This window comes from Podarcis gaigeae, assembly GCF_964106915.1.
Source record: "Podarcis gaigeae genome assembly, chromosome: 4".
Classification (NCBI taxonomy): domain Eukaryota; kingdom Metazoa; phylum Chordata; class Lepidosauria; order Squamata; family Lacertidae; genus Podarcis; species Podarcis gaigeae.
This window is the reverse complement of record NC_139677.1, coordinates 14,688,211-14,714,360: the sequence shown is the minus strand read 5'-3', so window position 1 is coordinate 14,714,360 and position 26,150 is coordinate 14,688,211. Positions and strand designations below refer to the sequence as shown.

Here is a 26,150-nt window from a genome sequence, read left to right as displayed (position 1 = left end):
AAGTATCCAGGTAAATTTAGAAAACCAGGTTCTGACATGGCAACACGGTGGTATCTTGGTTTAAGAACAGCTTAGTTTATGAACAACTTGAATTAAGAATGCTGCAAACCCAGAAGTAGGTGTTTTGGTTTGTGAACTTTGCCTTGGAAGCAGAACACGTTCTGCTTCCTGTTGAGTGTGTTCCATTTGTAAATTGAGTCCCACGCTGCTATGGGAAAGCACGCCTTGGTTTAAGAACGCTTCGGTTTAAGAACGGACTTTCGGAATGGATTAAGTTCGTAAACCAAGGTACCACTGTATTGTGTTTGTCAAGAGATTGGGGGAAAAAAGTTGATTAATCCTTTTAACCATTTAACACATCTGCATATTAACTATAAAATATACGCTTCCATGAGAACAGCTCAATAACAAGAAGGACTGTATAAGAGGAACATGCATTACAGCAGCCATGAAAATGTTCTGCTTCATGTTCCCTTCACTTGTTTATTAAATTTTTGTCCTGGTCTTCCTCCCAGAGGAGTCCAGGGCAGCTATTACAGATTTTGCATTGAAGATTTTGATCTGAAATATGCAAAACTCCATGGCATTAACAATCCATAGCATGACACACACTGACCACATTCTCACAATGTAATACTTTAGGCACAAGAATTCCGTCATTTCAATCGTGCCTTAATGTGAGCAGGTAAACAAGCCAGGAACCCATAGTCAGCCACAGCTTCCCAATCAAATACTAGAGTTAATGGTTTTCAAACAAGCAAGAGTTGATAATGGACCTTTAAGCCACGGCTTCATTCCCTAGAATGTTCAGAAGTCATTACAGTGGTACCTCTGGTTGCGGGATCCGTTTTGGAGACCCGTTCGCAACATGAAAAGAGTGCAACCCGCAGCGGCACATCTCTGCATGTACGGGTTGCAATTTGCCACTTCTGCGCAGGCGCATGACGTAATTTTGCGCTTCTGGGCATGCGCGAGCAGCGAAACCCGGAAGTAACCCTTTCCAGTACTTCCGGGTTGCCGTGGGACGTAACTTGAAAGAACGTAACATGAAGTAGACGTAACATGAGGTATGACTGTATTCATGTTTTTCAGCTGCATGTAATGGGAACCAGGGGGGTGGCGCTGTGGGTAAAAGCCTCAGCGCCTAGGGCTTGCCGATCGAAAGGTCGGCAGTTCGAATCCCCGCAGCGGGGTGCGCTCCTGTCCCAGCGCCTGCCAACCTAACAGTTCGAAAGCACCCTTGGGTGCAAGTAGATAAATAGGGACCGCTTTCTAGCGGGAAGGTAAACGGCGTTTCCGTGTGCAGCTCTGGCTCACCAGAGCAGCGATGTCAAGCTGGCCACGTGACCCGGAAGTGTCTTCGGACAGCGCTGGCCCCTGGCCTCTTGAGTGAGATGGGCGCACAACCCCAGAGTCTGGCAAGACTGGCCCATATGGGCAGGGGTACCTTTACCTTTTAATGGGAACCAACATTTAATTGTGGCATCTTGGCTGGTTTCACAGCTCGCATGATACAGGAAGTTAGTTAGGTTTACATTTCAAGGCAAAATTAACTGGCGTTTCCCAAACCAATATGTGAACTGAAACGTGATGCTGTTCTTCAACCCAAAAATGCTTGCAAAAATGAGGGGGGGGTGAGAGCATTCCACAGAGGAGGAACCAACACAGAAAAGGCCTGTTCTCGTGTTGCCACCCTCCAAACCTCTCGGGGCAGACACAGAGGACATTAGCCTGGGAAAATGAGAAACTGAAAATGTAACTCTTCCATCCCCAGCACAATGGGATATCTTTTTTTATATATATAACTACTTAAGAAAACCAGGTGTTTCGTATATCTCATGTACTCACAGAGGGAGGTTCTGCGGATCCATCTTTCTGTGACTGTACTGAAGATTCCATTGAGCACATAGAAGACTGGGAAAAGGTTCGGATCCTGGATAACCGGTGGCCAGGAGTTCCTGGAACTGGTAGCTGGTCATCGTCTTCAGGTTTTTTCAAAAAGGAAGCAAAATCTATTCCAGATCTCAGGAAGTCTGAGTAAGTGCCCTTCCCAACCTCCTTACCCTAGAAGTAAAAAAAAACAGAATCGAATAATGCAAATAATATTCAGAAAGTGAACAAATTTACATCTCAAATAACTTAGATAATTCTACAGTCTAACGTGATACGTTGTTGACTCCCAAAATCATCAGCAATGTGGTAACGGGAACATGGTTTTTAATTTTTTTTAATGAAAACCACCTTCGAGTATTTACTGCAAACATTAAAATGAAAGGAAAGTTAACAAATTGTAAATCAACAGCCATGTATCATCATTTCTTTTCCCTAAGTAAGGTTGTTGGCACCTGTCTGTCTTAAGAGACAATGGAGTGATCCTCCAGGGATGAAGGGAAGGGAGGGGTTATTGCTTTGTTGTTTTTCTTCTAACTATTTACTTGGGTTTTACCTGGTAATTTATCATGTAAACTGCCCTGAGATCTTTTGATGAAGGGTGCTATAAGGTAAAGGGACCCCTGACCATTAGGTCCAGTCGTGGCCGACTCTGGGGTTGCGGCGCTCATCTCGCTTTATTGGCCGAGGGAGCCAGCGTACAGCTTCTGGGTCATGTGGCCAGCATTACTAAGCCGCTTCTGGCAAACCAGAACAGCGCACGGAAACGCTGTTTACCTTCCTGCCAGAGCAGTACCTATTTATCTACTTGCACTTTGACGTGCTTTTGAGCTGCTAGGTTGGCAGGAGCAGGGACCGAGCAACGGGAGCTCACCCCGTCATGGGGATTTGAACCGCCGACCTTCTGATTTAACCCACAGCACCATCCATGTCCCTTGATGAAGGGTGGTATATAAACCTAAATAATACTAATAATACTAATGTCAAACTGTTGCATTAGCAGCACTGAAGTGACCTGCTCGGTGCGGAAGCCTAGGCAGTGTGTACAGAGGTCCTGGGGTGCCCTCAGCCTCGCAGAGCAATACGTTTGGCACCAGCTTGGCTGCAGGAGTTGCTGAAAGGAGATGTCCATACCCCAGCCAACCGACTTAGGCACTCTACTCCAGATTCGTGTGGGGTTTACTCCTCAGCCTTTTCTTCTCATGAAGATATCTCACAAGGCAGTGGAGGCTTGGACCAGAGTTTTCCTTCTAGATGAAATATCTTCCCAGGCTGATGAGTCTCATCTGCCCCTCACTTCCCTCTACATCACGTGCAGAAACCACCTTCTTGACTGTTGGACTCAATTGGTCTCGTCCATTCAATCCATCAGAGCCTATCTTCGAATGCAAGGGAAGCCCTTATTCACTGAGGGATTGGCACTCAACAACTACCCTCAGCTGGTTGGGCTGGCCAGTCAAAACCGGTCCTGGGGTGTGGCTGCTTTCACATGCTGACAGTTTCTAGGAGCCACAGGTGAAAGCTGAATGCAAGGTGGGCACCAAAGGTGGACAAACTACCTCACCAGAGGTGCCACCCTTCTCCTAACACCCCATGCACTCCCCAAGTAAGGTATTAGGAGTTCTTTTCATATAGTTATTTTCAAAGAGGACGAAAATTGGATCATTTCTTTGCCCGTCTTTGAAGTTTTGAAATAGGACAACAAAATAAGCCATGGTTTATCACTATGTGAACGAGCCACAGAGAGCCTTGAGCTCATGTATTCTCCCCAGATAATGTAAGGAGTTCCTTTTTTTTTATTAGCTACAACTTGTCATGTCAGCTAACCCAACAAATGTGTGGTTAATCTTAATTGTGCTTTGTTTGGAACATCAAGTCAATTTCAAACCACGGATTTGAAAACAGACTCGTTTTAAACAAACCGTGGTTAAGATTAACTACTGTTTGGCTGTGACACTAAACTGTAGTTAATCAAAAGCCGATTAACTGCCCATCTTCTCCCCGAGGTCACTGGAATGCAAACAACTGGGGTTCACTGTAACCACAACCCGCCATGATAAACAACCATGGCTTATTGTGATGTCTGCACCAGTTCTCTATGGTAATAGTCACAACGCAGGAAGAACAGGATATCCTATCACTCTGCAGATAATTTCCTGGTCTCTCTGTAATCTCAGATGACATGCAATACAAGCCAACTGGCAAACTCAAATGCTACACTGAAGCCAGCAGAAGAGAATAGAAAATCACTACCCTTCGTGTCAAGCCTTGCCGTCCGGATAACCTCTTTACCACCATCCCTTTAAAAAACAATTGGAGAGAAATAATAGCCCTACTCAGATGTCACATTTATTTTAAACTATGGCTTAATCATGAACATGTCTCCCACACACCTTCACTATGACTTGTCAAGGTTTGTGGCTTACCATTTATGGTTGGTTTAACAAACCATGCTCCAGGTTCATATCCCATGAAAAGCCATACTGGGGGTTTTATGGCCCGTTAAAAGCCACGGGGGGGGGCACTTTCACAATTAAACCATGGTTTCAAACAAACAAGGGCTTTGCATGGCATGGGAACCAGCTATCAAGGAATAATAAACAGGTGGTGTGTTTTTATTAGGGGGGGGGAGGGGGAATAGGAAAATAGTTTTGACAGACAGGAATTTGGGATTAATGCCCTTCTTGTTTCTTCGTGTCAGAGATTACTCCTAAGAAAGTGTGTCTAGGACTGCAGCCTCAACAGCACAATCTTGTGCACATTTACTGAGAAGCAAGTCCAAACATTTACACCTAGAAAACTCTGCGTAAGATTGCTACCTAAATTAGTTATCACCTTATTTTCTGTACTCATCATGCAGACTGATTATCAGACTGAAAATCTCTACAAAACTTCTAATCCTCTTAAATTTCAAGTGGGATTTTTTTAGAGATGTGCTTAGAATGCAGCAAATTCTGCTCCCCTCTTCTTTATAATTTTAAACCAGCTGAATTAGTAAAAACAAAGTTGATGGGACTACCTCAAGAACACGAAATTAATGGCTTTAAGAACTGCAGCTAAACACCTTTCAACTGATGTTTTTCACATTTCTTTTAAATCAGTGCAAGTAATAGAACAATAGTTTTTAAAAAAACCCACCCCAAACCATAATTTGTACTTTAGGCTTCAGATTATTTGCACTGTTTTATAACAATTTTCTTACTGGTGCTCTCGCTATTTTGTATGTCTTGTTGAGTTTACTGAAAAATGCCACTCAAATTTTCTTTTAAAAGTGCAATGAAAACTAACATGCTGATTAGCTGTGGTACTTCAGCTTTCTCTGTATTTACAAAGCCACTCCAGGGCTGAACAAACTATTTTCCTTCTTCCCTGTAAAACTTTACATCTTTAAAAGAAAAACAACCACCCAACACTGTTATATTATTCTATTCCATTTGGAACAGATTTAGTTGTGTTATAAATTGTTGTAACATTCTTCAGACTAAATAAACCGATAAAACACACCGTCAGTTTTCTAGAGATAATCTTATCTCCACCTACCTCCTTTAAAATTAGGATCTGGTTTGCAGACTGAAGATATTGCAACTGGTGGGTCACTAAAATAGTCACCTTTTTATGTAAAGCCTGACAGATGCACCTGCAAAAGAAACGAGATGAGAACTAAACTGTTAAACTGTTAATAAATATTATTTAAAAAAAGAGAGAGAACTAAACTCTGATTTTCTAAAAACATTTGTGCGTGTTTGTTGTTTAAGTCTTAAATTGAGAAGCAAAAGGTTGTGTCCTTTGGGATGAAAGATGAGCAGTTTAAATATTGCTGTGTTATAGTAGCGAGGATCCCACAATGTTCAAAATAAAATCCTGAATATAAAACTTCAATTCAAATAGTCTCTAGATTCAAGAGGTGCTGATCCTACTAAATTTCATAGGAGTCATAATGGTGTGTGGAAGAGGAGGAAACTGGAAAAGTGGGGGTATTATTATTGTTATTGTTATTATTATTATTAAAACGTATAACACACAATTATTACGCCAATACAGAAAATGAAAATGAAAAATGAAACAACACCACACACTCAGAGAATCATTTCCAAATACAATCTAAGCAATGGATATTACTTGCTGTTATTTGGTGTTAGTTGAAATTGTGATGGTTTTAGCATCAGAGTGGAGTTCAGTACTCCTTCCAAATTATGGATATAACTTGGGACATATCCATCTTCTGCAGATCGGAGGAATGGCAGACACACTAACTTACATATGAAACGATTAAACATAAAACTTATTTCTAGTATAAGTGGCTAGACCTACTCCTATGTGTGTGAAATTGTGCCCACGTTCCTATAAACTCAAAATATGCTTAATAATAGAAAAGGCTTTTGGCTGGATTACACGGTGCGGCTTTCAACCAGAGGTTTTGGGTTGTGCTTCTCGGTCTGGGGTGAGCAACCTTTTTTAGCCGTGGGCCGGTCCACAGACCATGTGGGGGGCCAGACTATATTTGGGGGGCAGGGAGGAATGAACAAATTCCTATGCCCAACAAATAACCTAGAGATGCTTTTTAAATAAAAGCACACATTCTACTCATGTCAAAACACCAGGCAGGCCCCACAAATAACCGAGAGATGCATTTTAAATAAAAGAACACATTCTACTCATGTAAAAACACAATGATTCCTGGACCGTCAGTGGGCAGGATTGAGAAGGCCATTGGGCCAGATCCGGCACCCGGGCCATAGGTTGCCTGCCCCTGTTCTAGGTTGTATACCCTATGTATCATGGCAACCCATTATTTTAGCTCCTGCAGCAAACAATTAGTATGCACTGGTGCTCAGAAAGTGCACAATTTACAAAATGGGAAACTTAATTGAAAATCAATGTACCTTACCACAAAGTCCATGCCACCTGTGCACCTATTTGGACCATAAGTAGCTGCCCTATGGGGAGCCAGACCATTGGATCTATCTACCTCCATCTGCATTAGCTTGCAACATCTCTCCAGGGTTCTCAGGCGAGAGACATTCCCAGCTGAACACAGGTATGTTGGGAAACGAAGCAGTACTGGATTTGACCTATAAAGCCTTAAACAACTAAGGATCACAGTTTCTCAAAGACTGCCTCTCCCCATATGAACCAGCCCCGACCCTGCAATCATCAACTGAGGTCCTTCTTTGTGTGCCTCCTCTGCAAGAAGTTCAGAGGGTGGCAACATGAGAAAGGGCCTTCTCTGCGGTGGCCCCCCCCCCCCCCGGCTGTGGAATGCTCTCCCCAGCGTGGCTCACCTGTCTCCTTTGCTACATATGTTTAGGTTACAGGCGAAAGCATTCCTCTTCAACCAGGCATTTGGCTGATTAAAATTCTACAGCTTTTTAAATAGTGTTTGTGGGGGGGGGGCGGTTATTGGTTTGTGTTTTAGGATGTATTTTGCATTCTCATTTTGTATTTTTCTGTTGCTAACTACCCTGGGATCTTAGGGTGAAGGGCAGTATACAAATATTACAAATATTGTTGTTGTTGTTGTTGTTGTTACATGCAAAGCAAATGTTCTATCACAGAGCTACAGCCCTTCATATGACTGCAAGCTTTGAGCTCACAACATAGACTGTCGCACCTCCACAACAAACAGTGGTAATTCACAGCCCAATGCCACAAAGCTGCAGTAGAAAAATATCCGTTAACAAACTTCTCATTTCTCAAGCACGTGCAAAGGGCAGAACTACACGTTACCTCAGCAAACACATATACTCAAATTCTCCTTTGCTGAGGTAATGCAAATGGAAGAGCGGGTGAAGTACGAAACCTATTCAAAATCATTCCCAGACAGGATTATTTCTGGTGTCAGACCCCTGAGAAACTGGATTAGAAACAGGAAAGGGGGAAGAGTTCTGGCAGGAGAGAATTAGCGGACAGGGGAAAGGCTGAGTGTCGCCTTCTCCCCTATGAAAGAGTATTATGATCCAGGAGCCCTGGTTGGTCAAGTAACATAAAGTTTGGTGATTAGAAAAGGAGACAAAACTAGAGTTTATGGCTAAACGGAACGTGTAAGTGGCTTTTTCATAAGTGCAGTTTGCAGCTATTACCAGGCTGCAAAAATGCACAATATACATGGGTAGCCCTTAAGCCTTTCAATTGCCTTTTCAAACTAAATAATGTGGCAATAATATTCAGCACTGCTCTTTCGGCACGGCCTGTGCAAAGGTGTGATGCCCTACGTGCAACTTTTAAAAACAAATTCTGGACACACTTCACATACCCCTACATTATCTAATTGCAAAGGCAAAACTGAAAAGCTTGCAAAGGGAGACCACTGCAGTATAAAAAAAGCCACTTACTCGTCCTTCCGCTATGCTCTAGTGCCATTCTGTGGTTTGTGAAGCGGCAGCACCACCAGTTTAGTGTATAGCAGAGGGCAAGCTTTATATCCAACAGTAAGTCAGCAGAGTTTGACTTCGGTAGACCTGAAATGATAACATTATTTTTAAATGCACCCTGTACGGAAAACAGGGTTTACCTGATGCACACACAACACATTCTTTTGTAAGACACACCACCAGTCCATGCATGCGCATAACAAAAGGTCAACTCACACACATGCACACATGACAGAAAGTCTCTTAAGACAGGGGTCACAAACCTCTTTGAGCCAGTGGACACATTTGGAAATTTGAGAGTGCCATGGGCACTGGTCACAAAATGGCTGCCTTGGGGGCAGGCACTCTAAATTTGAGCATTTTCAAAAGCTCCCACATTAAACAACTGCCTTGCGTTTATTTAAAATGAGCAGCAGGAAAGTGAACATTTAGGCATAAATCGTACTGTGCTACTCTTAACAGAAAGAAAATGTAAAGACACTTGGAAGTTACATACTTTTCAAACAAATGCCTGCTAACTTCTGCATCCACGGCGCTCAAGGGATCATCCAAGAGGTAGATTTCTGCATCTTGATACACAGCCCTAAAAACATGTAAAGAAATAACAGACAGGTCACTACCAAAAGAATTACAATTCACATCATCCATTGGCTACGCTGGCTTGGGATGGCAGGACTAAAGAACATTTGGAAGGCCACAAATTCCGCACTCCAATATTAAAGAAAGGAACAGGAAATGGAAACTCAGTAACCCGGATCTAAATCCTCTCCTTCAACCCACTTGGTTCACCTTGAACCAAAAACTGCTCTTTTTTATATATCTAAATACCTTCCATTATTTCATGTACACACAGTCCAGAGCAGACATGACACTGTCCCTCCCCAAACCATGGCTTCAGATTAAGATGTCAGCCTTAGGCACCCATTTCAAACCATGGCCAACAGTTGTGTATAATTGGACTTGTAATTTAACATCTGGAGGGCAGCAGGGTCCCTCTCCCTGCCTTAAGCCATGTTTGAAAACATAGTAAGAACATGTGTATTTCGGACACAGGGAAAATGCTACGGCGGTTTCCTTTGAAGGCTCTTCCAGGAAAGGAATGTACAGCTTCTTCCTTGTGTCCTTTTAAGGATAGTTAAAATCTCCCCCTTTAAGAAGGTTTTTAAATCCATTGCCTGTCATACTCTGCTCTGCTGCTTTGTCCTAGGGCTGTTGTGAAATTGATGTTTTATATTGCTCCAAATAGCTGCCTGGTACTGTTTGAAATTTGTGTACATCACCTTAAAGTATATATGAATTAGCAGCGTATCTGTTTTTAATTATAAAGGGAGTGAAAGGTGGGATATCAAATCCAAACTCCTCCTCCTCCTCCTCTTCTTCTTCATATAAACGTTAAGGTAGTTACTATCACCATCCCTCACTTCTAAGCAGAAATGGGCACCTACAGGCCAAAGGCTATCTTAGTAAATGAAAGTCCCACTTTACCTGGCAAGATTAACTCTGGCTTTTTGTCCCCCACTCAGTGTAGCTCCTCGATCTCCTATCATTGTTAGGTCTCCATCTTCCAGCAGCTCCATATCCTGTTAAAAACAGAAGAGGCGTTACTGCTTGAACTGCAGTAATTTTTACATACTGTGTAGTCAGTTGAAAACGCCAAGAGCAACAGAACCATTGATGGTCAAGTTATTGCTCAAAGCAGCAGAATCTAGCTAATGAACTGAGAACTGGGCAGAGGGAATTCGAGGGAGTTAGCAAAGGAAGTCATCAAGAAATTTAGAGCAACACAAATTCTTCAGAAGGAATCCATTAGGCCACACTACTTTCTCCCGCCTCAGTCTCCTCAGCTGTAATATGGGAGCAGTAATAACTAAACTACCTCAACGGGTTGTCATAAAGATTACTGAGCTAACACAACACACTTTGAACACTCGCCATGCTATGTGGATTCATTATTTGTTCCATTATTAAATTTAAATCACATTGTTACCAAAAAAAAAAACACCAGATGGCATGGAACTATGTGCTACCTTTTTAAAATAAAGCTGTCTAATAAAATTTCCCAGTCTACTTGATGCTTCAACATGTATTAAAACAAAATTATTGTTGCATAGCAGTCCACATAATGGGTAGATTAAGGATCCTATTACTCAAATTAAAACAGCTCAACTGTAGGGTTAAATTTTAAAAAAATGCTATGCTCATTCATGAAAGAGCTTTGGATAAAAGCCAATGTACATCACATTAAAGGCAACAGTTTACTAAGCTTCAAATGTTGTGAGAGATTTTTCTCCCCTTTCAAGAAATGTGTTTTATATCCTTTATAAACACCACAGAACTTGAATCTGAATTTTAGAAGGTGATGAATGTTTTAATACTGCCACGCAAGATTAGAAAAAGGTATCAACTGTGTTTCAAAGAAAAACAAGCGTGATTTGCAAAAGCTTTTAAACTGTCTGCTTTCCCCGCTATCTTTCCACTGATAGTAGCATCATAACACACCATATATTGGATCCACTGCATAATACTTCTCAAGCTGCCAAGCAAAATGCATGTCTCTTAGCTAATCTGGTTCAGTGTCCCCTTCTACATCACACCTGCCAAATCAAAGAAAAGGGTCTTCTCAGTCAGAGCTGAAATGCTCTGAAGCATTCTCTCGCTTTAGATGCCACCCTAAGGAGCCAACAGCACTATTTCATGGCTGTAATATTAATAATAACCTTTGCCATTCCAAATTTCACTCCTATAATCAGGACAGTGTGAAAGATCTCACGTACATTATTTTCTCTTGGAGTTTTCTTGTTTAAACAGCAAACAGAGATGACTTTAAAAGCTGTTCTAGCATATATACTGTAACCAAACTTAAAGTATGATCAGCCATCAATTAAGGTAAAAAAGGACTCATGGGTGGTTGAGTCCAGTCAAAGGCGACTATGGGGTTGTGGTGCTCATCTCGCTTTCAGGCCGATTAAGCTGGCGTTTAGCCACCGACAGCTTTCTGGGTCATGTGGCCAGCATGACTAAACCACTTCTAGCACAACGGGACACCGTGATGAAAACCAGAGCACACAGAAACACCATTTACCTTCTCTCTGCAGCGGTACCTATTTATCTACTTGCACTGGCATGCTTTTGAACTGATAGGTTGGAAGAAGCTGGGACAGAGCAAACAGCAGCTCACCCTGTCGCGGTGATTCGAACCGCCAACCTTCTGATCAGCAAGCCCAAGAGGCTCAGTGGTTTAGACCACACCACCACCCTTGTCCCTTAAAGTATGATCAGCCATCCATTAATGAGAACTTACTGAAAACACAGAGGTATTTATGTGCCAATACGTGTGGTCCACCAAAATTACTTTTTCCTGCCACAGTAGGTTCAGTAATGTCAAGCAAATTGCTACTGATAATTTTACTTGTAAATGCTCCCTCCATAGGCGCCGACTCCATGGGGCCTGAGGGGGCCCGAGCCCCCTCAAAAATTCGTTTGGGGGGGCTCTGCCCCCCCAACAATTTAAGAAAATTATTACCGTAAATTTCGCTCTATAACACGCAGATTTTTTCTCCTAAAAAGTAAGGGGAAATGCCTGTGCGTGTTATTGAGCGAATGTGTGGTCCCTGGAGCTGACTCGCCGGAGCGCAGGGGCAAAAATAGGCAAAAATCAGGCAAAAATAAGATCGGGCGGCGGGCGGAGGGAAGGCGGAAGCTGCTGCTTTCCTGCATTCTGCCTCAGGGTCTTACTGCCCACCCGCTTCTGTTGCTGCGTTTGCTCAAACTCAACAAAGAGCAGGGAATCCCCTGCCCTCCTGGCAAGCAGAGGGTTAAGGAAAGGATCAAGTCCTTCCTTCTAATTCTTTCCTAGTCACACTGCGTGCAGGCTCCAGCCCACCACCTCCGCAGGTGGGAGAGAGAGAGAGGGGGCTGGCTTGGGGGGGGGGACTTTTGCCTTCCTTTCCTCCCCCCCACCCCGTTAAACTCCTCCCCTGCATACTTAGCCAGCTGCTTCTCCGCACACCTCTCTTGTGCTTCTTGTCCCTTCTGTGTTTTTCCTTCCCTCCCCATTTAAAACGTGGTGACAAAGCACGGATCCACATGGATCCTCAGGATTTTTGCATTGGGTCACTCCAAATTCACCATCAGATCACATTACATGTCCATGGCTACAGTCTGTACCAAAAAAATCACGCACCCACTGTTGCCTGGGGCTGCAATGGTGCAAAAACGTGGTTACAAAGCATGGATCCACAGGATCTTTGCACTGGGTCACCCCAAATTCACCATCAGATAACATAGCATGTCCATGGCTACAGCCTGCACCAAAAAAATCACGCACCCACTGTGGCCTGGGGCCACAATGGTGCAAAAACGTGGTTACAAAGCACGGATCCACATGGATCCTCAGGATTTTTGCATTGGGTCACCCCAAATTCACCATCAGATCACATAGCATGTTCATGGCTACATCTTGCACCAAAAAAATCACGCACCCACTGTTGCCTAGGGTCACAGTGGTGCAAAAACGTGGTTACAAAGCACGGATCCACATGGATCCTCAGGATTTTTGCATTGGGTCACCCCAAATTCACCATCAGATCACATAGCATGTCCATGGCTACATCTTGCACCACAAAAATCACGCACCCACTGTTGCCTAGGGTCACAGTGGTGCAAAAACGTGGTTACAAAGCACGGATCCACATGGATCCTCAGGATTTTTGCATTGGGCTACTCCAAACTCACTGTCAGATATTAAAAATCTTTATAAAATAGAGAATTAAATACATACAGAATGTTAAATTTTCAGTTTCGAAATATTAGTACTAGTTTAGTACTGTATTTCTATATTACTATAGTACTGTATTAGTTATTTTCAAATACTTAAATATTTTTAGGGTGTAAGACCCAATTAAAGCCCGTTATTTACATACAGTATTACAGTATTTACATACAGTATTAGGCATACTGTATTAACTTTATTAACTGTATTAAAGCATTAACTTTGAGATATTATTTTTATTTAATGAACCCTCAGCCTTATTAAAAGTAAGCTTAAATTAGCTATTTCACTTATTAATCAAAGTGCTATTACTGTGCGACAGCAATATTTTATGTTTTATTCTTTTAATGATAGTTTAGGATTTATTTAAATATCATTTCAGTCTTTTCAGAGCTATATATTCACTGCTCTGTAATAGTCTATAAGCATAATTGTTACTGTAAATTAAATTAGCTTTTTACGAAAATACCGTGCGTGTTTATGATTTGTTTCTTTTTTCAAAGCCAAAAAGTGTTTCAGGCTTGTCAAGTTTCCCGGAGTGTGGAGTTATAGAGAGTCGAGTTTTCGGGGTTCTAATGTTGATCATATGACTCTAAAATACTTTTAAAAAACTTTAAAACTCACTAATTTTCATCTAAAATTTAGAAAACTTCCCGGGGCAGGACCCCGGTATGGGCCCCCCCAATATTTTTTATAAGTCGGCGCCCCTGGCTCCCTCGGGAGGAAAGGTGGGATATTTGTTATTACTATTGATATTAAAGTGATGCAGTTTCTTAATGTAATAATCCAGTGCTATGCATTTGTCTTAGACGTGAAACCAATTAGAAGATCTCGAGGCTGGTAACACTGGTGAGTGTATATGACATGCCTCCAAAATTTTTAAAAACCTAACAAGTGATAAAACCACATACTAATATAGTATTATAATATCTGGAATGCTAATTCACTAGTGGACAGTTTCAATTGGTAGGCATTGTTTTGGCTGTTAACTAACTTTTATGCAGTTTTTAAAAACATTAGCTATTTCAAGAGGTCTATGAGCTGCAAAAAGTTTACACCTGCACCATTGCATTTCTCCTCTCTTTCCCCCCAAATATGTTCTGGGACTTCCCTTAGCCCTCTGAAGCAGATTTAGATCAGGACAAGCACAAGAAGAGGAAATCCCACTGCAGGAGCAGATATCCTTTCACAAACAAAACTTCGCGGGATACAACCCTCACTGCTAATTATTCACTAAATGCATTTCGAATGGTCACTTGCACACAGTGAAGTTTTTCAAAAAAATCTTCCATGGGGACGACTGCTGGTTTGCATTTCTTAGTTCAGAAAGTATTGATCTGATGTGTAGAGAACTTTCCTATTCTGGTTAGTTCAGGAAGGTTCTGGAAGCTTCTCTGTGTGAAAGAAACTTCATGATGTTTGGGTTATTCCTTCAGAGAAGCTGAGCACAGCTGGTTTAAACTGACTCTCTTATCTCTTTTCTGTCAAGGTCATGCTGACTATAAAAGTAGGGCTAGAAGGAACCTGGGTTTCACTTTCACTTTCACTTTCTCTCTCTCTTCCTCCTGGTATGGTGTTCTGTACATAGTATACAGTGTTATGGTTTAGACTTAAGTTATTGTTAACTTCTTATAGACAGTGCCAATCCAGAATGTATTGGATTTATGACCATTATACTCATTTGCCTTCAGCAGCAGTAAAGCTCTGCTGGATGAAATATTTAACTGCCTCCAGTCTATTTTTGGGGAATCCCGCAACGTGTTTTACTCTGCTAACTACACGTCTGAGTTCTGCTCCGGATCAATATTGAGTAAAATTTCAATGACAAGGACTTACTTTCTTGAGAGCACAAACTCGAAGAACCTTTTCGTATTTTTCTTTGTGGTATTCTTTTCCGAAGAGTATGTTACTTCTTACAGTGCCAGAAAACACCCACGGCTGCTGAGAAACATACGCTATTCTCCCTCGAACATCTGTGAAACCTTTGGCTGCAGACAGTTCGCCAAGGACAGCGCTCAAGAGTGAAGACTGAAAGCGTTGGGGAGAAAAAAAAATAAAGTTAAGGTTTTCGATGGGTGCAGGAAAAAATGTGTACATGAAAATCCACTCACCTCCTGCAACCCTTATTACATGGGCCAACATAAGGCTTTTAGATATTGTCAAGCAACTGGGAGAGGAGCTCAATTGCTCCCTCACCTAATCTTCCTGCACTTACCGTATTTTTCGCCCTATAGGACGCACCGGCCCATAGGACACACCTAGTTTTTTGGGGGGGAAATAAAGAAAAAAAAATCCCCCCCCCCAGCCACGGGGGAAGCCCGAGCTTTTAAAAACGTGCCTACCATAGTTTTTAGAGGAGAAAAGGATATCTGCCCGAAGCACCGGGCACTCCGCTTCAGCGCGCCCCGCGCTCAGGGCAGCAGGCTGCTATCTGCAGCCTAGGGAGCCCTGCGGGAACTCCCTCGGGCTCCCCAGGCTTGCTGATAGCTTCCTGAAGCCTGGAGAGCGAGAGGGGTCGGTGCGCACCGATGCCTCTCGCTCTCCATGCTTCAGCGAAAGCCTGCATTCGCCCCATAGGACACACACAGATTTCCCCTTCATTTTTGGAGGGGGAAAAGTGCGTCCTATAGGGCGAAAAATATGGTATATTTACCAGGGTGAAGACTTAATAAACAGCACCAGACATAACTATAGCTAACACCAGTGCTATTTTTCTAGAAAAAGAGCTGCCGGAACTCACTATGAATGCCTCTTATAATGGCAATGGCGCCCACCTGGGAGGTGCCAGAACTGGGTTCTGGTGAGTTCCAGATGAAAAAAGCCCTGGCTAACCCTAACCATGGGGGATGCGGGTGGCGCTGTGGGTTAAACCACTGAGCCTAGAGCTTGCTGATCAGAAGGTCGGCGGTTCGAATCCCCACGACGGGGTGAGCTCCCGTTGCTCGGTCCCTGATCCCGCCAACCTAGCAGTTCGAAAGCACGTCAAAGTGCAAGTAGATAAATAGGTACCGCTCTGGCGGGAAGGTAAATGGCGTTTCCGTGCACTGCTCTTGTTCACCAGAAGCGGCTTAGTCATGCTGGCCACATGACCCGGAAGCTGTACGCCGGCTCCCTTGGCCAGTAAACTGAGATAAGCGCCGCAACCCCAGAGTCCCTCACGACTGGACCTAATGGTCAGAGGTCCATTTACCTTACCTTGCAAAGTATAAGAGACACAGTTAGAGCTGCAAAGGTTTTTTGGGGATTCTATGACTGCAAAACAATCTGCTTTAGTTGCAGATATCTCGTTACACTGCAGCAGCAGTACAGATTGGGCTGTCACGCAATGCAAGAGTTTGGAATAAATGTATTTCATTCATTTATTTGGGTCCACATCCTTCAGTTCATTAGTGTGATCCTCAGCCACACACTTATTAAGCCGAAATAGCCATGTGCTCTATGCTTCCTTTCTCCCCCTCTGGGCATGCTGCGACTAAAGACTTCCTAGGTTAAGTAACCATAGTCCCTTGTTAAGTCTAAACTGGGAAACTGGTTACTAGGATCAGAACAAACCATAATAACCCCCCCAAAAAAAAACTATCTTCCAAACCATTGTTTCAGATCCTACTAACCACAGTTACCAGGAAGGAGGGGGCCAGGCACATGGGCAAAAGGCTCATGTCCATCTCAACTTAGTTCTTCTTCTTTGGAGATCACTCATAGCCAAGGAAGATTGTCTTCCATAAACACGGTTTTAACAGTGAGCCCGTAAGTGACTGTGGAGGCCAATTCTGGATCCACACATCCTTCCACAGCGGGGACATATGTTTCTGGGCAGGAGTTGATCACGGTGAGGGTTTGCCAAGTGTGCCTTCCTTTCATCCTGAGTTCGAGCGTCTTCAAAGCCCATGACACCTTCGGTCAGGGCTTTCTCCAAGTGGAGTACTCACAGGCCGGTGCTTCCCAGTTGTCGGTGTTTATACTATTTATTTATTTTTTAGATTTGCCTTGAGAGAGTCTTTCAACCTCTTCTGTTGATCACCAGCATTACACTTTCCATTTTTAAGTTCGGAATAGAGTAGTTGCTTTGGAAGACGATAATTGGGCATCCGCACAACATGACCAGTCCAATGAAGTTGACATTGAAGAATCATTGCTTCGACACTAGTGATCTTTGCTTCTTCCAGTACACTGGCATTAGTTTGCCTGTCTTCCCAGGTAATGTCTATCTCCACATAGTTAACCTAGGCATGAATGCCCAAATCTGGGCACACACTCTTTGTTTAGAAGCAAATTGGGAAGCATTTTTAGCACTTATGACAGATATATGCATGTTTTATTTTTTATTAAATTTCCATATCACCCTTCATTCAAAGATCACAGGATAACCTGTGTCCATGGATTGAAGCCTTAGGACGTCACAGCTCTTGCAATTTGCAACATCTTTAAAACCTATTTTGACCACCTTCCACCTGCTTCAAAATTAGAAGTTTGGATGGTTTGTGGACAACTTAACTGTAATTCTTAGCACTGTAAAAATCTGACTTACTTTTCCTGCTCCTACAGGGCCAATCACAATTAGTAATTCTCCCGGTCTGACAGTAATTGAAATGTTTTCAAGTGTCGGCAATTCCAGAGCCTATACATTAACAAAAGAACAATTAATAAAAAATTCTGACAGGTATTAGAATCAGAAATGTCTGCAGTCCCAATAAAATATACCTGGAAACAGGGTTCAATGAAAGTAATAGTATTTGTTTCAAAGTAAATAGGTTAAGAATCAGGGTGGAAACTTCAAGCGATTTAGAATTACATCTATATTTTCTCAGCATTGTTTCAGAGTGAAACCTGGCCATATATTTTCTACACCATAGTTCAGCGGCATCTTTCCTTCTATTTGTTTCTTGAAATACATAAATACTATCCAGTGAGATCATTTTATAAGTTTTCAAGATTCGATTATATATATAATAACTTAGTATGAATGTTAACATCTTAATATGTAACTGTGTCTTTTTGTAATACCGTATTTTTCACCCCATAGGATGCACCTAGATTTTTTGGGGGGGGAAATAAAGGAAAAAAAATTATTTCCTCCCCCAGGCGCGGGCTGGCGCAGGGGAAGCCCGAGCTTCCCCTGCCCCCAGAACAGGCTGCTGCCTGCAAGCCTTGCACGCCCGCCGGGCCCTCCCGCCGGGCGCGCAAGTCTTGCGGACATATGCCCGAAGCACAGGGCGTGCTCCGCAGCACGCCACGTGCTTCAAGCTGCAGGCTGCCGCCCCAAGCCTTGCGGAACCTCCCGCCGGGCGTGCGAGGCTTGCAGACATCTGCCCAAAGCACGGGGCGTGCTTCGCAGCGCCCCCCTTGCTTCGAGCTGCAGGCTGCCGCCCCAAGCCTTGCGCGCCGGCGGGACCTCCCGCCGGGCGCGCGAGGCTTGCGGATAGCTTCCTGAAGCCTGGAGAGCGAGAGGCGTCGGTGCGCACCGACGCCTCTCGCTCTCCAGGCTTCAGCGAAAGCCTGCATTCGCCCCATAGGACGCAAACACATTTCCCCTTCATTTTTGGAGGGGGGAAAGTGTGTCCTATAGAGCGAAAAATACATTATTTTGATTACGCTGTTGTCGCTTCAGTTTCCTGTACACCGCTTAGAGATATTTTTAATATATTAAGCGGTATAGAAATAAAATAAGCAATCAATAATCAATAAAAAAATGGAAACCAAGTCTCCACTAAAACCCAAGCCTCAGCTCACATGCCTGTGTTCTAAAACCTTTAATACTGATTCATTTTGAACTTTGGGAGGTTTGAATTTTGGAGGAAGATGCCTTTTGCAATATTATTTATAAAGCCCCACAAGGTGGCAGCATCAGCCCATTATTAACACACACTCATTTACAACACACAAACCATCCCGCCACAACCTTTGTGACCATGATATCACCTTCATTGTTCTGCACTTTCATTCAACAGAAAATCTGATTCAAATATAACGCTGTGTTTCAGAACTTAGCTATTGAATAGAAAGAATACAGAGAACGCAATTTGAGATAGCTAGATAACATATGCTTGGTGAAATGGGGCCTACTGAAAATCTGAATGATCACAGAATGTTAAGGAGAACTTCAAGAGTTCATAGAATTGAGTAAGTGCACGAGTGAATCTCTGTATACCAAATGAGGCGTCTTTGCTGTATTATTTTCAGTACCTGCTTAAAACATTTTTGTTAAGGCAAAAATACATCCAAGTGTTTTAATATTTTTAATTTACGGCTGAATTTAATTGATTTTCACTGTGTTAACTACTTGCCTTTAAACTGTTCTTATCGATAACTTTAATATTCCTTTTAAACGGATTAGAGATTTTGTTACAATCAAACAGTGGATGTGCTGGACCAATGTTTTGCCTCGGGAATGGACTAGATGTGAGAACAGGCTGGAACCTAAGTCTGTTCAACTCGATCATGCAATCTGGAAACCATTTAAGCCAGCAATAAAGGCAGTGAAAATTTTAAAAAACACTATTTTAAATGCTTGTTTTCCCTCTGCCAGGCTTAGGGTGTCTCAGGCGGCAGTAGCCTTGCCGCTGAACAGGGTTTGGATTTGGTGTAACTTTATGCCGTCTTAATTTACACCAGTTTCTGATATAGAAGATTGCTTCCCTGCCCCCCACCCCAAAACCAACAACAACTCACCAAATTGGCACTTACTGCTTAAATCAATATAAAAAGAGAATTCAGCAACATCCAGCTGTGGAAGAAGTGTACTTCTGGGTTTAAATCAAACTCCTTCCTATTTTGCTGTTTCAAAGTGGGGGGGGGGAATGACATTACCTTGTCCCAGTAACAGGTCAAATCCTGCACATGAAGGAGTGTATTTTCACTGCCAGTTTCGAGTTGCGGGCTGACCTCAGAAATCTCATCAAGGATCAAAAAGTTCTGCACCAACGGGGGGGAAAGCACAAAGACTTCTTTGAGCACAAAGCAGAACCGCATAGGGAAAATAACCCAGAATTTCCTTGTGAATCACAAGGTTACATACAGAAACTATAAATGGCGCTAACTGGTAAACAACTTCTGGTCTGAAAAACTGAGAACCCACCACCTCCTTGTGAATATATAGGAAGAGCAGCCTCCAAACACACCTGAAAAGTTAAATCACTGTCTAAGAAATTATAGTTTAAAGTTAGCATATTTAATTCTAAATGCACCCTGGAAAACTACTCTTTCATTCTACAAATCTTGCAAAGTAGGGGTGCCCCCCCCACAAAAAAATTAATAATGAGAACTAGATCAATAGCTGACCCAAGGCTGCTTCAAAGGCAAATTTTAAAATGAAGCAGAACATAGCAGAGACTCAGAGGTCTGACAGCCAGGTAAGCATTGCTTCGCCCAGTGGTGCCCACCAACTGTATGGATGGGAAATTTTTGATCCACAAACCATATAACCTGACCCATGAGGTCAAACCACAAGTCAGCTGACTTTACTTGTGAAGTCAGCTGATGTGGAGGACACGGTTCAAGTCTACATTGCTTGTGGATGCCTGCTCCTAGCGAGGAAGAGGTCCCCCCAGCTAGAAAACAGAATTTAACCCTTGCTCAATGGCTGATTTTGTTGTTGTTTAGTCGTGTCTGACTCTTCGTGACCCCATGGACCAGAGCATGCCAGGCCCCTCTGCCTTCCACTGCCTCCCGCAGTTTGGTCAAATTTAAATGGCTGATTTAACAGAGGTTAAATCTTGCTTGGTTTGGCTGCCACATACCAACGAACAGACACTCAAAGCCAAAGCAAGCTCCTTTTCCCTCCAAGTTTGGAAAATGCAGACTTTTTCTTCTCTCCCTGCCACCATAGGGAGGGGAGAAATAAGTGCTATGTGAGCCCTGCACCTAGCACTTCTCAAAGCATCCTTGTGCTGTAGTTCCCAAGCACCTGACAGCCAGCCGGCTGGCTGGTATTTGACCGGCGAGCAGCACAACACAATTGCTTGTTGCCACAGCAATATTGTGAGATTGGCAGGTGCGTGGCCCTATCAAATGTGGTGGACTGGTAGACTGATCCTGACAAGTAAATTGGCAAGAAATGCTGACAAAATGTTTATGTGCTTCCTCTCTTTAAGAGGCCACAAAGGACTAACATCGTCTTCTCTGGCGACCACTCGTAGCCAAGGAAGATTGTCTTCCATAAACAAAGTTTTAACAGTGAGTCCGTAAGTGACTGTGGAGGCCAATTCTGGATCCACACGTCCTTCCACAGTGGGGACACAGGTTTCCGGGCAGAAGTTGGTCATGGTGAGGGTTTGCCAAGCGTGCCTTCCTCTTAGCATGTTTCTCCCTTTTGTCTTGAGTTTGAGCATCTTCAAACCCATGACACCTTTGGTAAAGGCTGTTCTCCAATTGGAGTGCTCCCAGGCCAATGTTTCCCAGTTGTCGGTGTTTATACTACATTTTTTTAGATTTGCCTTGAGAGAGTCTTTGAACCTCTTTTGTTGACCACCAGCAGTACACTTCCCATTTTAAAGTTCGGAATAGAGTAGTTGCTTTCACAAAGGGCTAACATAGATACAGGAGGGAGACTTGCAAAAAAAAGTGGACTAGCAGTTTTGTGGATTTGTAATGCTGAAATTAAACATATCCAGAGAACATCCACTTTTGTTTCTTACACAATACCTTGATTCGTCGAATGCTGACCATTGCTTCCGATGCTCTCTCAACAGCCGCAGGGAAGAAGAGAGTAACTGTCAATCTCACGGCACCATAGAGAGACACCGCAACGAACACCCGACTTGCGGAGATCTGATTGCCCAGCAACACATAGGTCATGAAGGTCATAAACACGGTGATTTTGCTGGCAACGAAGAAAGATGCCAGGTTCATTCCCCGAAGGTAAGAACTCTTGAGAACCTTGGAGATCTCCTTCCTGAAAATAAGAATAGCAATAATAACACAGAGTCGATTAATAAGTATTTATTTTCATGGCACATAACAAGACATTCAATGCACAAAGAGATCTTCTGAGATGTACGTATTTTAAACACACACCATGATGAATCAATCTAGAGAGAAGTGCATTAGAAGTCCTTTTGTTCTTCTAATCACATTTAGTAATAAACAAGAGAGGAGAAATATCATAGCAGGAGCAAGATTTCATTTTCTGTGGTTGGATTTATATATATCTCTAATTTTAAAAACAAAAACAAAAAAAGGTTAAAAAAGAAGGACTGGAGCCTCAGGATCCCTACAATTCTATGAAAATACCTGATAGCTTATACAATATATAGGATTACTCTTTTGGAGCACATTTTTGAGGTCTCGGGGTATGACAAATTGAAAATATGCTGTGTCCCGCTTTGTAATTCTCTCAGGTTTTAAAGACGGCGATATGCTTAAGTTACCGGATACGGCAACCATAATTATTATTACATCACCACTACTTACAGAAATATATGTTACCATTGCATAAGAAACAGGCTATTCAGGCACATCAAGATATTTGTTTTATGTCCTCCCAAAAAAAATTATTGGAATCTTTTCTTGAGACATGGAAGAAGACATATCATTAAACTGCTATATAGCTGTTTTTTTAAAACAAAAAAAACTAAGCAAACCAGAAGGTGGCAAGGTTGCCTGTCCAAAACTTTGGATAAGCATTCAACATTACCTTCTCATGTTGTTCACAAGATCAGCGAATGACTTTTCCCAAGCATACATCTTAATTATCCGTATTCCACTGATGACTTCATTCATGGTCCTGATCCTGATATCTGTGAAGGCTGCTGTTCTGCTCCTGCAATTTCAAGAGGAAACTATTAAAGTTGCAATCAAACCATTTGTAGCTTTTTGTTTTTGTCTTTTAAAAAAACATCCTCTAGGGCCCCAAAATGGTTAATGGTTATTCCGCAGACATCCATAGGTTATTTCCAAGCGGAAAGAATGTACTAGCGCTAATGAATAACTGTTTAGTGAACTGTTTACCTAAGATTAGAGAATCATTTAAGCTTTTGACGCTGTTCCAATACACCTATGGGTGACCTTGAGCCAGTCACTCAGACCAACCTATAGCACAAGGTCGTTGTGGGAATTAAATTAGGATGGAAAAGAACCTGGGCTTTTTAAAGCCAGAACTTGCAGGAACTTTGTTCTGGCATGTCTCAAGTGTGCGCCACTGCCATGATAAGAGAATGTATTCAGAGTAAGTTCTGGTACCTCTTTTTCTGGAAAAATAGCACCGGAGAGAACCACAAAAGCCACTATGAGCTCGATGGAGGGAAAGGTGGGCTATAAATTATACACATTGAATGAATGAATGAATGAATGAGGGAAAGTTTTTCCGGCTATCCAGGGCTTTTTTTTCCAATCTGAACTCAGTTCTGGCACCTCTCAGGTGGGCGCCATTGCCATCCTTTCTGAAGCAGCTTAAAGGTTGGCAGCAAAGTACACAAATAATACCATGCCCTTGGAATTTTTTTTAAAAATCTGAATTGTGTGATGCAGTCCTCCAACCCAAAGACGTTTACAAAAATGCATACATTAGGAGGCAGCATGCATAAAGATGAACATATCTTAGTGAAATAACATTAAAAATCCATTTGATTAGGGGAAATTGCTCGCAGAAAAAATGTACACATTATTCAAAACTGAATATAAAAAGTTGCATATCAGGAGAAATTCATACTGCAAGGCTGATGAATTTTCATGAGGATTTTTGAATTGAATTGTTTTTGTTTTGATTGTGTATTATCAGTGATTTTATATTGTGATTTTGTCCACCCTGAGAACTGTGGGTATAGGGTGGTATACTAAAAATAAAAATAAAAAACATTAATTCTTCAAGAACCTCCCCATGGTGCAGTTGGTGGCAAACAGTGGGTTGTGGATCCACACTGAGTGTATCTTGCCCGAGACACAAAGACAAGAAGGTGGACAAGAAGGTCCACCAGGAGCTACCATTCTTTCTTCTCAAATATTTTCCTGGTCCTTGCCTCCATAGTCCTCCCCCCTTCTGACACTTCCTCTCAAAGTACAGAACTTCACTTTCCCCTATTGGCATGAATATGCTGGCTGCATTTGTAGAAGGAAGTAAAAGATACCCTCAGGGACACCATGAGGGAAGGGCCCAAATTTATTTCCTCAAAACCATTATGAGTCAGCCCTGCTCCTTTCTGAAGTTTAGAGTAACCTTTATATACCTAAAAACTTAATATTACACAACTCTGGAATTCCCTCTGCAACAAGGAAACCTCACAGAGTTTTAAGAAGCCCGGCAAAAAAAAAATCACATTTTTTTTGGTAGACTGACATTTGGCTGAAAAAATGCTGGACCCAAGAAAAATCCCTCACTCAGTCATAATGTTCACTGAAGTTGCCGTGGCGAAGTTCCATGCCTACCTCATGGAACTGTTGGAAGGATAAAATTGAGAATCTAAATAGATACTGCCCGAACCTTAAAAAGCAATTGTATGCAATTTGGGCTATAAATATTAATGTTGGGTAAGTGGGAAGTCACTAGTTTTGTTGAATTGAAGGAACGTCTCCACCCATCATTCAGCCTGGACACCGAGGTCCAGCGGCAAGGGCCTTTTGGCGGTTCCCTCACTACGAAAAGTGAGGTGACAGGGAACTAGGCAGAGGGCCTTCTCAGTAGTGGCACCACCCTGTGGAACGCCCTCCCATCAGATATCAAGGAGATAAACAACTACCTGACTTTTAGATGACATCTGAAGGCAGCCCTGTTTAGAGAAGTTTTTAATGTTTGATGTTTTATCAGATTAAATAATAATAATAATAATATTCTATTGGAAGCCACCAAGAGTGGCTGGGGACATCCAGCCAGGTGAGTGGGGTATTAATAAATAATAATAATAATAATAATAATAATAATAATAATAATAATAATAGTTGGCCTTACCACTAAGCAATTTGTCTTTTCAAAACCTCCACAAATGCAGTAACTGAGAATTTACCCCATTTTTTCTTTACTACCTTTTAAAGCAGACACGTCAACCAAAAGAGTATGCAATGGCAGAGCATGTCATGTTAGGCGGTGAAAGCTCAAGTTTGCAAATTTCTTCCATAAGCGGTCTTAAAAATGTGGTTTTGGGTGTGAGGGAATTCAAACCTGCTATCATTTTTGGGATCGGACAGTATTTAGTTTGGTAAATCTATGTTTGATTTTAAAAGCACATACGCTGCTCTTGGAAAAAACAGAGAATGTTTAGTTTACCTTTTGAAAACGCTGGGTAATGCTAAACAAACAAACAAACAAACAAATAAATAAATAAATAATGTAGAATATAACTGCAAGTACTTGGGCAATGACTGATTTCTGTGCAATTTTACAAACAGTTTATCAACGGGGAACGGGTGGAGAGGGTGGCGGAATTCAGGTTTTTGGGAGTGACTATCGATCAGGGCATGACTTGGAGCGCAAATACCACTGCTCTGGTGAAGAAGGCCCAGCAGAGAATTTATTTCCTCAGACTTTTAAAGAAGAACAATCTGAGTGAGAGACTGCTGGTGTCCTTCTACCGAGGCTCCATAGAGAGCATTCTCACATACTGTATTTGTGCCTGGTTCTCCAGCTGTACAGCTAGGAAGAGGAAGGTGCTCCAGAAGGTCATAACCACAGCCCAAAAGATTATTGGTCATCCCCTCCCATCTTTGGAAGAACTGTACGGTTCCCGTTGTCTTAGGAAAGCAAACAATATCCTGCAGGATGCATCTCACCCGGGACACAGTCTGTTTGTACTACTGCCTTCTGGCAGGAGATACAGAAACATCAAGTCAAGGACAAATAGACTGAAAAATAGTTTCTATCCAAGAGCTGTGGCCTTCTTAAATGCAGTAACTCGATAGTGTGACCTGGGAGTTTGATGGGTGTGGGTGTGGGTGTGGCTGGAATGTGGTTTGTTTGGTTGTTGTTGTTGTGTTGCTTTTGTTGTTTTTAAGGGATGGCATCCAATTTCGTTGCACTTGTGCAATGTTGCACTTGTGTAATGACAATAAAGAATCAATCAATCAATCTAAATCAATCAATCAGTTTACTTACCGAGTAAAACAAAATTATATTAATTTAACCAAACTATCTTTTGAATTCCCAAGTATGTTATATCCTTTTCGCACCCCTCATTTTTTGAATTTAAAAGTTA

The 26,150-nt window shown here is 42.3% G+C and overlaps 1 protein-coding gene across 3 annotated transcripts in view; it reads right to left on the bottom strand.

Moving 5' to 3' along the window:
- Positions 1–26,150, bottom strand: part of ABCC4 (ATP binding cassette subfamily C member 4 (PEL blood group)) — a 147,607-nt gene that overhangs the window by 95,719 nt on the left and 25,738 nt on the right. For all 3 annotated transcript variants that reach the window (XR_014563384.1, XM_083735200.1, XM_083735199.1), the window contains exons 7-15: positions 22,664–22,789; positions 21,673–21,922; positions 19,840–19,944; positions 17,561–17,650; positions 14,869–15,060; positions 9,747–9,841; positions 8,758–8,844; positions 5,431–5,527; positions 1,849–2,064 (exon numbers count right to left, since the gene is read on the bottom strand). Coding sequence is in view for 2 of the 3 variants with exons in the window: in XM_083735200.1 (XP_083591326.1) it covers positions 1,849–2,064; positions 5,431–5,527; positions 8,758–8,844; positions 9,747–9,841; positions 14,869–15,060; positions 17,561–17,650; positions 19,840–19,944; positions 21,673–21,922; positions 22,664–22,789 (1,258 nt within the window). In the remaining variant the exon portion in view is untranslated. The remainder of the gene's footprint in view (positions 1–1,848; positions 2,065–5,430; positions 5,528–8,757; positions 8,845–9,746; positions 9,842–14,868; positions 15,061–17,560; positions 17,651–19,839; positions 19,945–21,672; positions 21,923–22,663; positions 22,790–26,150) is intronic.